The sequence below is a fragment of the Mobula hypostoma genome, chromosome 3 (genome assembly GCF_963921235.1).
Source record: "Mobula hypostoma chromosome 3, sMobHyp1.1, whole genome shotgun sequence".
In the NCBI taxonomy this organism is placed as follows: Eukaryota; Metazoa; Chordata; class Chondrichthyes; order Myliobatiformes; family Myliobatidae; genus Mobula; species Mobula hypostoma.
In genome coordinates this window covers 54,183,980-54,198,546 of record NC_086099.1, presented here as the reverse complement: position 1 = coordinate 54,198,546, position 14,567 = coordinate 54,183,980, and the positions used below count along the sequence as shown (strand labels likewise).

Sequence of the window (14,567 nt, the reverse complement as noted above, 5' to 3'; positions counted from 1 at the left end):
AAGTCCAGGACCAGCCTATTGGCTCAGGGTGTCTGACCCTCCAAGGGAGGAGTTGTAAAGTTTGATGGCCACAGGCAGGAATGACTTCCTATGATGCTCTGTGTTGCATCTCAGTGGAATGAGTCTCTGGCTGAATGTACTCCTGTGCTCAACCAATACATTATGTAGTGGATGGGAGACATTGTCCAAGATGGCATGCAACTTGGACAGCATCCGCTTTTCAGACACCACTGTCAGAGAGTCCAGTTCCATCCCCACAACATCACTGGCCTTACGAATGAGCTTGTTGATTCTGTTGGTGTCTGCTACCCTCAGCCTGCTACTCCAGCACACAACAGCAAACATGATAGCACTGGCCACCACAGACTCGTAAAACATCCTCAGCATCGTCCGGCAGATGTTAAAGGACCTCAGTCTCCTCAGGAAATAGAGATGGCTCTGACCCTTCTTGTAGACAGCCTCAGTGTTCTTTGACCAGTCCAGTTTATTGTCAATTCGTATCCCCAGGTATTTGTTATCCTTCATGTCCACACTGACCCCCTGGATGGGAACAGGGGTCACTGGTACCTTAGCTCTCCTCAGGTCTACCACCAGCTCCTTAGTCTTTTTCACATTAAGCTGCAAATAATTCTGCTCACACCATGTGACAAAGTTTCCTACCGTAGCCCTGTACTCGGCCTCATCTCCCTTGCTGATGCATCCAACTACGGCAGAGTCATCAGAAAACTTCTGAAGATGACAAGACTCTGTGCAGTAGTTGGTGTAAATGGTGAAGAGAAAGGAAGACAAGATAGTCCCCTGTGGAGCCCCAGTGCTGCTGATCACTCTGTCTGACACACAGTGTTGCAAGCACACGTACTGTGGTCTGCCAGTCAGGTAATCAAGAATCCATGACACCAGGGAAGCATCCACCTGCATCGTTGTCAGCTTCTCCCCCAGCAGAGCAGGGTGGATGGTGTTGAACGCACTGGAGAAGTCAAAAAACATGACCCTCACAGTGCTCGCTGGCTTGTCCAGGTGGGCGTAGACACGGTTCAGCAGGTAGATGATGGCATCCTCAACTCCTAGTCGGGGCTGGTAGGCGAACTGGAGAGGATCTAAGTGTGGCCTGACCATAGGCCGGAGCAGCTCCAGAACAAGTCTCTCCAGGTGTGGGAGGTCAATGCCACCGGTCGGTAGTCATTGAGGCTGCTGGGGCGTGGCTGACATTGAGGGGGGGGGGATCTCATTGAAATCTTTTGAATGTTGAAAGGCCTGGACAGGAATGTGGAAAGGATGTTTCCTACGTGGGGGAGTCAAGAACAAGAGGGCACAACCCCAGGACAGAAGGGTGTCCATTTAAAACAGATGCAGAGAAATTTCTTTAGCCAGAGGGTGGTAAAATTGTGGGTGTACTTAAGGCAGAGCTTGATAGGTTCTTGATTAGGCATGGCATCAAAGGTTACAGGGAGAAGTCTGGGGTGTGGGGCTGAGGAGGGGAATAAAGGATCAGCCATGATTGAATGGTGGAGCAGACTCCATAGGCCAAATGTTCTAATTCTGCTCCTATGTCGTATGATTTATTCATTCATAAGCGGATTTTGACGGCAAAACTGGACTTGAGCCTGTCAATTCTATTTCATTTTCCATGTCATGTTTTTTTTCACTTTACACTTTATCTTTTTTCCGTAATGCTTTTCTCATTGGATCACCCCTGAGCAAGTAGTCAAAGAAAATAATATTGAGCAGGTTTGTGGAATTCCCTTTAATTTAGTTCGGGAAACATTGCCTCCGATCCTAGCTATAAAGAAAACACTGACAGCAAGTTGGCATTCCCCTGCCAAAGTTTCCTGAAGCTGAGAAAGACCAGTTATCATCCTTCTGTTACATTGGATACAAATGCTGAGTTCACATCTACATATCCAGTCCACTAATTAAGCTGCATACAATAATCAATGGAACAACATCTGACATTTGACCCTGTTCCTGACCCCATATCATTTTGCCAGCTGATGAAGCCTCACCAAAACTTTTGTTACTTCTGGATCTGAATATTCCGATGTTTTCTTGGCCAAATTCCTATCTTCTACCCTCTGTCAACATTAAAGGCATCCGTTAGTCTTGCGAGACCATGGATCTGTGCCTGGAAAGTCTTCACTCTCCAGGGCGCAGGCCTGGGCAAGGTTGTATGGAAGACCAGCAGCTGCCCATGCTGCAAGTTTCTCCTCTCCACAACACCGATGTTGTCCAAGGGAAGGGCATTAGGATCCATACAGCTTGGCACCAGTGTCATCACAGAGCAATGTGTGATTAAGTGCCTTGCTCAAGGACACAACACATTGCCTCGGCTGGGGCTCGAACTCACGACCTTCAGGTCGCTAGTCCAATGTCGTAACCACTTGGCCACGTGCCCACCTTATATCAACAAGTGTTCATTCAAAATTCTGTTGCCGATAATTTAACTCATTCTTGGTTTTGTTCACTCATCATATTGACTGTTCATATTGATCTCAATTTTAAGATCCACTTTCCTTGTTTCAAGTCCCTCCTCGGCCTTGCTTTCATTCATCTACTGTATCTCTTAAAACTTGCTGGATGGATATACAAGCTAGGCATTATTTCAACTTCCTTGACATCCAGACCATTCCTCCTAAAACACCCTGCCTATTTCTTCCACATTTAAGATTCAATTTTACCAGTGTACTTTGACATTCAAATGCAGTCTTCACGCCTCAGTTAATCTCACTGAAACTCCAGAATGTTTTGTATGTTTGGATTAATATTGTAAAGAAGTGTTAGCAGAACTGAAATTGAATGTGGGGTGAAAGCAAATGCTGCTTGACAATATTCTTCATGACCTATAACCTCAGTCATTCCTAAGAGTAGGTATTAATTGACTGGTTTGGATTTTCCTTTTTGTAGATAGACTAGAACAAGTTTCAATTTGTAATTTTCGATTTATCCTCTACATTTGTTTAATATAGGATATTTTGAGTCATCAGTACTCAACATAGTAATTCATTTTTATCATTGTATTCACTACACTTGTTTGACATAGGATGTTATTACTCAATACAGCACTCAATTATCGTAATTCATTTTTATCATTATTGTCAAAGCAGCTTAAAAACAATTATCTGGTGGTTCTTCCAATTGTTATCTTTCAGCAGTGCTACAACTTTAAAAGCATGAGAGCTGAAAGAAGGCATGAGCCTACAGCAAAGGTGTGAATGTATGATACTGAAAAGCAACTATAAACTTCTCTGTAAACCAATGAGATGTCAGCATTGGATCTTCCTCATTGGAACCGTTGATGGGCAGCACTATATGGTGTGTATGTTGGTAGTTCTGAAAGTTCTGCTGGTTGATAACGGCTATAATGATTACCAGGGATCTCATCAGAAGAATCTGGATGGCAACACAGCAAAATCATTATTTTTGTGCTGATAAACATGCAAAATATTAGTCGTAGTCATACTTTATTGATCCCGGGGGAAATTGGTTTTTGTTACAGTTGCACCATAAATAATAAATAGTAATAAAACTATAAATAGTTAAATAGTAATATGTAAATTATGCGAGGAAATAAGTCCAGGACCAGCCTATTGGCTCAGGGTGTCTGACCCTCCAAGGGAGGAGTTGTAAAGTTTGATGGCCACAGGCAGGAATGACTTCCTATGACGCTCTGTGTCGCACCTCGGTGGAATGAGTCTCTGGCTGAATGTACTCCTGTGCCCAACCAGTACATTATGTAGTGGACGGGAGACATTGTCCAAGACGGCATGCAACTTGGACAGTATCCTCTTTTCAGACACCACCGTCAGAGTCCAGTTCCATCCCCACAACATCACTGGCCTTACGAATGAGTTTGTTGATTCTGTTGGTGTCTGTTACCCTCAGCCTGCTGCCCCAGCACACAACATCAAACATGATAGCACTGGCCACCACAGACTCGTAGAACATCCCCAGCATCGTCCGGCAGATGTTAAAGGACCTCAGTCTCCTCAGGAAATAGAGATGGCTCTGACCCTTCTTGTAGATAGCCGCTGTTCTTTGACCAGTCCAGTTTATTGTCAACTCGTATCCCTAGGTATTTGTAATCCTCCACCATGTCCACACTGACCCCCTGGATGGAAACAAGGGTCACTGGTACCTTAGCTCTCCTCGGGTCTACCACCAGCTCCTTAGTCTTCTTCACATTAAGCTGCGGATAATTCTGCTCACACCATGTGACAAAGTTTCCTACTGTAGCCCTGTACTCAACCTCATCTCCCTTGCTGATGCATCCAACTAAGATGACAAGACTCTGTGCAGTAGTTGAAGTCCAAGGTGTAAATGGTGAAGAGAAAGGGAGACAAGACAGTCCCCTGTGGAGCCCCAGTGGTGCTGATCACTCTGTCGGACACAGTGTTGCAAGCACACGTACTGTGGTCTGCCAGTCAGGTAATCAAGAATCCATGACACCAGGGAAGCATCCACCTGCATCACTGTCAGCTTCTCCCCCAGCAGAGCAGGGCAGGTGGTATTGAATGCACTGGAGAAGTGCATTCAACACCATATTGCTCTTGTTTCGACATCTCCACTGAGTCCTTGTGTCACAATGTCAGATTGGGCTGATGGAAGGTTTCTGCTTTGGTTCCTTCCTTTTAATAACACGACTTCAAATGACGTTTTGTATTGGGAAATTAAATTGATAAACTGGTTTATTATGGCTGTGTACTGACGTAGCGAAAGACTTGTCATGCATACTTTTTGTATAATTAAATTGATTACAACTGTACATTGTAGTACAAGGGAAAACGATAATAGTCATAGAATTAAGTGTATGATCATAAGGTAGAATGCGTAAAACAGTAAAAGGAAAACCCAAGATTAAGGACATAATTGTTCATATTGGATAATATATCTAAAACAATGCAACCTCCTCTCTGTAGAGACCCATTGTAAATTGGGGACTGCTTCGTTAAGCATCTCCGCTCCATCCACCAAAAGCGGAACTTCCCAGTGGCCAAACATTTGAATTCCCATTCCAACATGTTTGTCCATGACTTCCTCTTGTGCCACAATGAGGCCACACTAACGATGGAGGGGCGACACCTTATAGTCTGGGTGGCCTCCAAACTGATGGCATGAATGTCAATTTCTCCTTCCAGTTTAAAAAAAATAATTCCTTCCCCTTCCCCTCTTCTATTCCTCACTCAGGCCTCTTAGCTCTTCTCGTCTGCCTATCACCTCCCCCAGGGTGACCCCTCTTCTTTCTCCAATGGCCCACTCTCCTCTCCTATCCAATTCCTTCCTCTCCAGCCCTTTATCATTCCCACCCACCTGGCTTCACCAATCACCTTCTAGCTATCCTCCTTCCCCTCCCCACCGCACCGCCCCCCCCATCATTTTATTCTGGCATCTTCTCTCTTTCTTTCCAGTCCTGAAACGCCCACTGATAATTAATTTCCATGGATGCTGCATGATCGGCTGAGTTCCTCCAGCATTTTGTGTGCTGCTTTGGATTTCCAACATCTGCAGGTTTTGTGTTTAAAACAAAATATGATTTGTTACCTATTTATCTAATACTTTGTAATATATAATTGGTGCAGAATGGCGATTTATTACATAACAATGGTTTCTCTTGAAAAGTAATTGAATGCATATAACTATTTCATTAAAAACAAGCATGCAATGCCAGCTTTCTTGTAATGATTCTGTTCATTTTTCAGTCTAATTACCCTTGTATTTCTCATTGTTTTCCTATCTTTTTTCTTTTGTTTTGTGTATTTTTGTCTTGTGTTTTAGTTTTCATTTCCTTTTCTAACATTTGTGAAGCCAGCCTCCTTATCTCTGAGTTCTTTGATACCGGGGCTAGGAGGTGTTAGGAGTTGATGCAGTGCACAGATTGACAAAGCTGGAGGATGAGAACAAAAGATTTAAGGCAATAAGAAAGGAAAGAGTTGGGTGCTTGATGTTAAAGATAGTCTGGGTGTAACAAATGTGTCTGGGACAAAGTGTGTAACTTAAAAAGTCAAAGTGGTGGTGGTGGGGGTGTGTAGTTCATCACATTAAGGAATAAAGGGCTTGGCAGAACATGCAGGTGCAGACGAATAACCTGGCAACATTTAAGAAGGTGAATTCAAAGAGTATTCAGGGACGGACAGGTAAAGGTCTTAAATTTCCTAGAGAGCATTTTCAGCACCATTCACCTCTTGGGCAGCACTCAATCTTTTAGTATTTGGTCACTGATTTATATTGAAAACCCTAACAGCACTTAAAACATACAGTGAATTCTGAATACTTGGGCCATTGGTTAATGACGCAGCCACTTATTTGTGGCAACTCTTAAAGAACAAAAACCAATCCAGAAAATAGCCAAGATTCCCTTCATTCATTTGAAACACTATGCAGTTTAATTGGGATAGGAGACTGTTGCTGGACAGTTTTTTAACTAGTGTTGCTCGCATGCACGTCTGTGGCTATTAGACACTATGCCATGCTTAGAGCAAACAATTTTTAAATAGCATTATTTGCATATTTGTGCTCAAGAAGCAGTGATTTTTGTCACTGATAGTTGGCGAGTAATGAACAGTAAGACAATACAGAACAGTTTGCTCACTGCAGTTTTAAACATTCAGGATTGCAGATGCCAGAAACGGCCGGGAGTGAAAATGAAATGATTTCACTCCTTCAGGTTAGGCACTACGAAGAATTTAAAGGTATCGACAATCATCTTGAAAGTTACAAATAAAATGAAGATTTGGAAGGTGCAATCGTTGGAAGTTAAGTTTTAAGGTAGTCCATTGTCTGCACTAGCTGTCTGTGCTGATTTTGTTCATTTACAGTCAATCAAGAGAATACAGCAGCGTACGGATTAATTCCTCTGTCGATAACTATTGGGAACTAATACAGATTTATAGTACTGTAGTGGTTTTGATAGGTTCCTAATTTGTTCTGTATTTCATTTAAATACATAATTTGTTACTCAGTTAAATGGTAGTTTTTTTGAACTTTTTAATTATTTCCATGAAGGTTTGGCTAATTGGGGCAGCTGCTTCATCAGGTCAAAATGTACTGGTGATGTGCCCCAGTTAATCGGAATCTGTTGTGCTATGACCTAGCAGAGTTGGGGAGTACAGTCCAGGGTCCTTAGCTCTGTTTCATTTTAAATCTTATTCAGTCTGCAACAAGACTACAGCAAGAAATAATGAATAATGTTGGAAATTTTTATCGCTTGATTTGTTTATTATTGGATTCTGTATTTTTGCTCATAAGTTAGTTATTTCAATTGTGTGGCAATTTGTAGAGAGGTGGAAAGGATTTAACAAATGATTTTATATCAGATTCTAACATACCTTTAACTTTTGCAGGATGTTCCAGTCTGCTCTGTGAATTACTTCTGAAATGTAAACACTTTTAAGTTGCATCTGTGTCATTCATTGAATGACGCTGAAATAAGATTACAGCCAAATGATTTATTTGCATTATGTCTTAAAAGCTCAGAACAAATGTTATTCTGTTTTTAAACATAAAGACAACTGCAACTTTAATTTAATGTCTATTCACAGAGATGTCACTTCTAACATTGAAATATTCCTTGAACATGAAGTAGGACAAACTTAATGAGTCTGTTTTAAAGACTCAGAACAGCGTTTGGTGGGAAAAAATATGGAGTGTGATGCGGGACAGAGACAAGGAAATTGGCAGGTGTGCAGCCAGAACAGCTAGCCAGCAAAATGGATGCAGGTGTGACTGGAGCATGAATCTAGACCAAAGGATGGCGTGAGTAATATCCATACAGCAGTGGTCTTCAATCCCCTTGGTTCTACAGAAGTGGTTTGCCATTGCCTGCTTCTGGGAACTGCCTTTTACAAGATGGGTGACCCCCAGCAATTATCAATTCTCTTTCAAAAATTGTCTGCTTGGCTTCAGTGGTGGCATAACCAGGTCTTGCGATATGCACCAGCTCCTCATATGACCATCCTAATGTAATAAGACCATTATTACACTAAGATTAAGCATGCACTATACAAGTGACTGTAAATATTGGCGGCTGGAGCAAAGAAACTGCTGGAAGAACCCGGCGTGCCGTGACCCGAAATGCTGCTTTGCCTCCACAATTGCTGCCTGATCTGTTGAGTAGTTTTTTTTCGCAAACAAATGTTTATTAACGGCATACATGCTGTGAAATTTGTAACAGGCATCGTTTTCACCCTTCAGCGCGAAATACTTTATAACCAAACTAACCTGCCTGAACATCAAACACAACACTTATTTCAAAATTGCTGGTGAACGCAGCAGGCCAGGCAGCATCTCTAGGAAGAGGTACAGTCGACGTTTCAGGCCGAGACCCTTCGTAGAGATGCTGCCTGGCCTGCTGTGTTCACCAGCAACTTTGATGTGTGTTGCTTGAATTTCCAGCATCTGCAGAATTCCTCGTGTTTGCGTTTTTAAACAGCACTTATTTCAATCGGACTTGCTCCTCGTCCGTTCTCGACAGGACAGTCTTTAAAAACCACCGCAGTGCCTAACGGTCCGCGGAGCCAGAGACGTCTGTTCGGGGCTTCAAACGATCTTGTGATCGATGCATACGAGGACACACCTGGTTCACGCGTGCCTTTTCACCTCCAGTCAGTGCGAACTGCCGGTGAATTTCGGCACCAGCGCCCAGATCGCACACGTCGGGCGGACCGGTCCGCACCGTTCTCGCGAGAGTTGCCGGTGCTGCTCCGCTGGCTGCTGGTTGCCAACGAGACGCAGCAAATGGCCGCGATGCGGAGATTCCTTTCGCTGCAGCGTTTGTACCCCGGGCGCTGGCGAACGGCCGCTTTGAGCAAGCCTGCCTCGAACAGAGGGACGAGCTCGGCTGCATGGCGACCGGGACCGGGTGGAAGGCGCGGGCTGTGCGTGGCGGCGGTGTGCGGTGCGGCAGCTGCCGCCGCCTCCTGGTGCTACTACGACACGGAGTCGGAGGCTGAGAGCAGCAGGAGATGGGTTCTTCCCCACGGGGGTGTGCGAATACCGGCTGTAAAAGCCAAGGTAGGAGCTGGAGCGGTGTGTGCGGGGCCGGAGACCGGGTTTCCGTGGCTTCGTGGTCGCAGATTGAGAGGGCGAATGACTGCTTTGAGCACCCGGGCTGCCAGCCAGAGCATCCAGGCTGACATTTCTCATCACGCACTGCAAACAAAAATATTAGTAATATTGGTGTCACTAATTTATAATATCACTTATTTAATCTGTCTTCAGAAGGTGGTTCTTTATGTGTAGTGACAAATGCCTGTGGGATGCTGCACTATTTGTTTCAGACTCCCTCCCACCCTGAGTCTAAGGATGCACCATTTTAAGCTGATCTAGCAGCAGTGTGTGTTATACAACGCCTCTAATTTAACTAAGTAAAATCTTACCAATAAATTTTACAGGAGTATTATCAGGTTTTTAAAAAAGTTGATCCCAAGCGTCAGATCAGAATCAGAATCCTTTATTATCGCCAAGTATGTGGACACATACAGGGAATTTGATGCCGGTTTCCCTGAGCTCTCGCTGTACGGAATCAAAAAGCAAACAATAGTGCAAATAATCGTGAACTATATACAATGAGGTATACCTGTGTATGTACAGGTGGACTTGGTTTATAATAGACTAAAATTCAAGTGTTCATAAGACTGATGTGAATATTAGAACAGATGACGAAAACGTAGATGTTATATAAGGAATATCAAAAAGACATTCAAAACAAAATTATACAGATTCAGAGTAGGGCACACCAAATGCTGGAAGAACTTAGCAAGTCAGGTAAAACCTCTAGAGAGTGCCTGACCTGCTGATTTCCTCCAGCAATATGCTTCTGTTATTCAAAACACTGGAACTTTGCAACTGAAGATCAAGCTCCAAACACAAGAAAATCTGCAGATGCTGGAAATCAAAGCAACACATACAACATGTTGGAGGAACTCAGCAGGCCAGGCAGCATCTATGGAAAAGAGTGAACAGTTGTTGTTTCAGGCCAAGACCCTTCATCAGGACTGTTTATTCTTTTCACAAAATAATCTGCAGATGCTGGGGTCAAAGCAACACTCACAACACGCTGGAGGAACTCAGCAGGTCGGGCAGCATCTGTTGAAAAGATCGGTCGACGTTTCAGGCCGGAACCCTTCGTCAGGACTGTAGGGGGAAGGGGCAGAGGCCCTATAAAGAAGGTGGGGGGAGGGTGGGAAGGAGAAGGCTGGTAGGTTCCAGGTGAAAAACCAGTAAGGGGAAAGATAAAAGGGTGGGGGAAGGGAGGCAGGGAGGTGATGGGCAGGAAAGGTGAAGAAAGAATAGGGGAAAACACATCGGTAGTAGAAGGAGGCAGAACCAAGAGGGAGGTGGTAGGCAGCTGGGGGAGGGGGCAGAGTGACATAGGAGGAGGGAATTACCGGAAGTTGGAGAATTCTATGTTCATACCAAGAGACACCTAGCTAATCTCCCTTGATCTCCACATACTTGAGGTCCCTCAGAGTACGAGTGAAATTGAAACATAATGGGCCCTTGTGGTTAATTGCCTCCAGTTAAGTAATAACTGGATTTTTATGCCCATACACCAGGTTTTCAAATCCACCCTTCCAAGTATGAACATAGAATTCTCCAACTTCCGGTAATTCCCTCCCCCTCCCTTCCCCTATCCCTATGTCACTCTGCCCCCTCCCCCAGTTGCCTACCACCTCCCTCTTGGTTCCGCCTCCTTCTACTACCCATTGTGTTTTCCCCTATTCTTTCTTCACCTTTCCTGCCTATCACCTCCCTGCCTCCCTTCCCCCACCCCTTCATCTTTCCCTTTACTGGTTTTTCACCTGGAACCTACCAGCCTTATCCTTCCCACCCTCCCCCCACCTTCTTTATAGGTCCTCTGCCCCTTCCCCCTACAGTCCTGACGAAGGGTTCCAGCCCGAAACGTCGACCGATCTTTTCCACGGATGCTGCCCGACCTGCTGAGTTCCTCCAGCGTGTTGTGAGTGTTGTTTATTCTTTTCCATGGATGCTGCCTGGTCTGCTGAGTTCCTCCAACATGTTGTATGTGCTGCTTTGAAGTTCGAGCTGCTTGAAGACAAAAAATTTGAAGACATGTTCTTGAAGAATATCATGGATGTCTTGGAAAATTAAAGGATGGGGAGAGAGAATAGAACTTGGAAGGGTGGATTTGAAAACCTGGAGTGTAGGCATAAAAATCCAGTTATTGCTTAACCGGGGGCAATTAACCACAAGGGCCTGTTATGTTTCGATTTCACTAGTACTCTGAGGGACCTCAAGTTTGTGGAGATCAAGGGAGATTAGCTAGGTGTCTCTTGGAATCGTCAGGTTTAAAGGTAACCAGGCATTATTGTGGGCTTTAGCACCAGAGAGACTGAAGTGCAGGCTGAATTAAGTAGCTTTACAGAGAGTTGGGTAACAGTCAGAAAAGAAAGATACGCCGGTGTTTTCGCATGTTGGCAGTCTGTGATAAGTGGAATGCCCATAGCAATTAGTGTTTACTTAAGACAATAATTAAAAATCTATATCAACGATTTGGCCAAGGGGATGAAATATCTTATTTTCATATTTGCTATTGGTACAATGCTAGGCAGGATTGAATAGCAAGAATGAAAAGAAGCTTCCTCTAGGTGATTATTAATCCTTTATGATCAGCGTTTCAAAAATCCTTCCACTGAGGTTAAATTATTTGAGAAAGTAACATTTGCTACTCTCCAGTCATCTGTCACCGGCATTTTAAGTTAATGGTTTCCTCCTAATTCCATCAAAATCCTCGGATGCTTCCCATTCAGACATTAATCGACTTAAGTTCAGCCAACCTTTCTCATACCTCCATGTTACCAGTTTTGGATGTACCTTGTGTTTCAGTTATCTACTCCTTCACTTTCTTGGTGAAAACAGGTAGAAGAGATTTGGAAAAAAATGAGGTAGTGATCTCATGAAACTTACAAAAAATTTTTACAGGACTCAACTTCATCCGAGGTGCATGTGCTGTTCAGCAGTATCATGGTTAGTACTACCAGGCCTCATGCTGGTTTGTGTCATTATTAAGAAAGCAATGTTGCTTTGAAAGGATAGAAGTGAGAGTAAACATGTCTAGCTGGGTTTGCATGCGTAACTACTTATTTACTTGTCAGATTCCATGAGTCATTATTGGAAACAATAAAATAACAGTCGAATAATATCATCTAAAGATAGTGGTAAGTCCCAAGTGAACTCCTCCTGTCCTGACAAAGGGTCATGGGTGGAAATCTATGCTCTCTGTAGATGCCGCCTGACTTGAGTTTCTCCAGTATTTTGTGTATGTTAAGCTGCTCAATTATTAGGGGCTGTAGAGGCATTAAAGGATAGGTTGGTTTGGAAAGTGGTAACACAAGTGCCACGTTCTGAAGACAAGATCTGTGGCCTTGGGTAGGTTTTAAGAGTGCTGAGGGAGCTATCCCTTGTGTTCTGGGTATTACTGAAAAAGATTAGTGGGCTTTCTCATATTGTGCCTGTGGGACCTTAATATGTGCAAATCATTTGTATTGCTAATTAATACAATAGACCTATCCATTCCATCTATATCCCTCAATTACCCCTCTGTTCCCAAAACCCACCCACTTGTCTCCCCAAAATTACTTGTTCTGTTCAGTTAACTTTATCTCATAAGTCTTATTTATGTTCAAACTAGGATGTTTTGAACCAGTTAAAATTTGCGAACATTTTTGTTGCGGGCTGGAGTATTCTGTGCAAAACACTATTTTGCCAGTAGATTTTTCATGTTTGTGCAAATTAATAGAAGGATGGTAATAATACAGTATTAGAACCTCAAGACAGTGTTTCTGAAGCTTTTTGTCACAGTACCAACAAAGTACAATGGATTCTGGTTAACTGGGACACATTGGGGCCAGTATATTTTGGCCCATTTAGCTGAACTTTCATGGAAATTTTTAAAATGTATTAAAAAAGAGACAAACCACAGTTTAACTGAGTAACAATTTATATATTTGAATGAAATACTCTACAAATAAGAACACTGCCAATACCACTACAGTTCAAAGTGCATTTATTACCAAAGTATGTACATAATAGAACCTTGAAATTTGTCTCCTTACAGGCAGCCACAAAACAAAACTCAAAAGAGCCTTTTTTAAAAAAAAAGAATACCGATAAACCTTCAATGTACAGAGAGGGGGGGAAACCAGATTGAGTAAACAATACATAGCATTTAGAACAAAAATGAGTTCTCAGACACAAAGCAGGCCACAGCCTTAGCCTCAGATCAGCGTATAGCAGAGTAAGCATCGCAGAGCCCAGAGCAGGCCACAGCCTCAACCTTACCCTAGCGCAGAGTGGAATAGACGTCACTGAGCTGCATGCAAAACCGACCCAACCCTCGCCTCTCTTCTCAACACCCTGCCTTTGCAAGCCATCTGGCCTGTTTAAATCGTCCAAACATCAAGTTGTTCCTCACTGTAAGACTTGGGGGCCCTACCATATCAATATGCTCTGGGCCAGGACCATGCTGCCCCATTTCAGCTTATCACAACCTTTTCAGATCATCCTGGCATTCAGATCGATCAAACCTCGCCCTCGGTTTAGGTAGATGGGCTTCGAATATACCTCTCCTCCACTCTGCTTGCCTCAAGTACGCCTTAATCTTGCCATTGTTTGCGGTGATTGTTTACCGTAATACTTCTACAGAAAAGTGTTATTGATAAAAGTATTTAGTTGTATCCTTGTTTTGTTACCCACCACTAAGTAGTCACTCACTTCACAGTACCATCTATAGAACTGTAATATTTCTTAATATTTATCAATGTAGGAATTCATCTACTGCGTCCTTTTGATTGACTGTAAATGAACAAAACCAGCACAGACACCTAGTGCAAATAATGGACTGCCTTCATACAATGCTTTAAGCTATTGTATCCTACAAATCTTAATTTTTTTTGCAATATTCAAGATGATTTTCGATACCAACAAATTTTGTTGTAATTTCTAACTTGTTGAATTAGTGAAATTGTTTCATTTTCATGCCCAGCCTTTTTCAACATTTCCAAGCTTGAATGTTTGAAACTGCTGTGAGCAAAACAAGTCCAAATTGTCATTGCTCATTTCTCACCAACTATCAGTGGTAGAAATCTTTGCTTTTTGAACATAAACACACATAACTGAGGATATTTCAAAACTGATCGCTTTAAGCATGGTGTGGTGTTTAACGGCCAAACAAGTATATGTGACTGATATTAGTTAGGAGCTATTCGGCAACAGTGTCTTGCTCCAATTACACAGCATACTGTCCCAAGTAAATGAAGGGAATCTTGGCTATTTTCTTGATTTAATTATAGTTCTTTAAGAGTTGTCCCAAATAAGTGGCTCCCCTGATTAACCAATGGCCCAATTAATCAGAATCCACTGTACTGATGTAGACCTCTTTTAAGATGTTGACATTATTTTACTGTTTTGATGCTGGATTTATCCATGTGAGTTTACAATGAAATGTAAATGCACACAATGGGATTTCAGTAAGTAACTCTATTTGGTACAGAAAACAAGAAAAATAAACACTTTGAAAGAAAACTTTGCCAAGAAGTGATCATGTTCGTTATTTT

At 42.9% G+C, this 14,567-nt stretch overlaps 1 protein-coding gene across 4 annotated transcripts in view; it reads left to right on the top strand.

Moving 5' to 3' along the window:
- The first annotated feature begins 8,645 nt into the window (after nucleotides 1-8,645).
- Nucleotides 8,646-14,567, top strand: part of micu3a (mitochondrial calcium uptake family, member 3a) — a 183,058-nt gene continuing 177,136 nt past the window's right edge. For all 4 annotated transcript variants that reach the window (XR_010017352.1, XM_063043059.1, XM_063043058.1 and 1 more), the window contains exon 1: nucleotides 8,646-9,003. Coding sequence is in view for 3 of the 4 variants with exons in the window: in XM_063043059.1 (XP_062899129.1) it covers nucleotides 8,728-9,003 (276 nt within the window). In the remaining variant the exon portion in view is untranslated. The remainder of the gene's footprint in view (nucleotides 9,004-14,567) is intronic.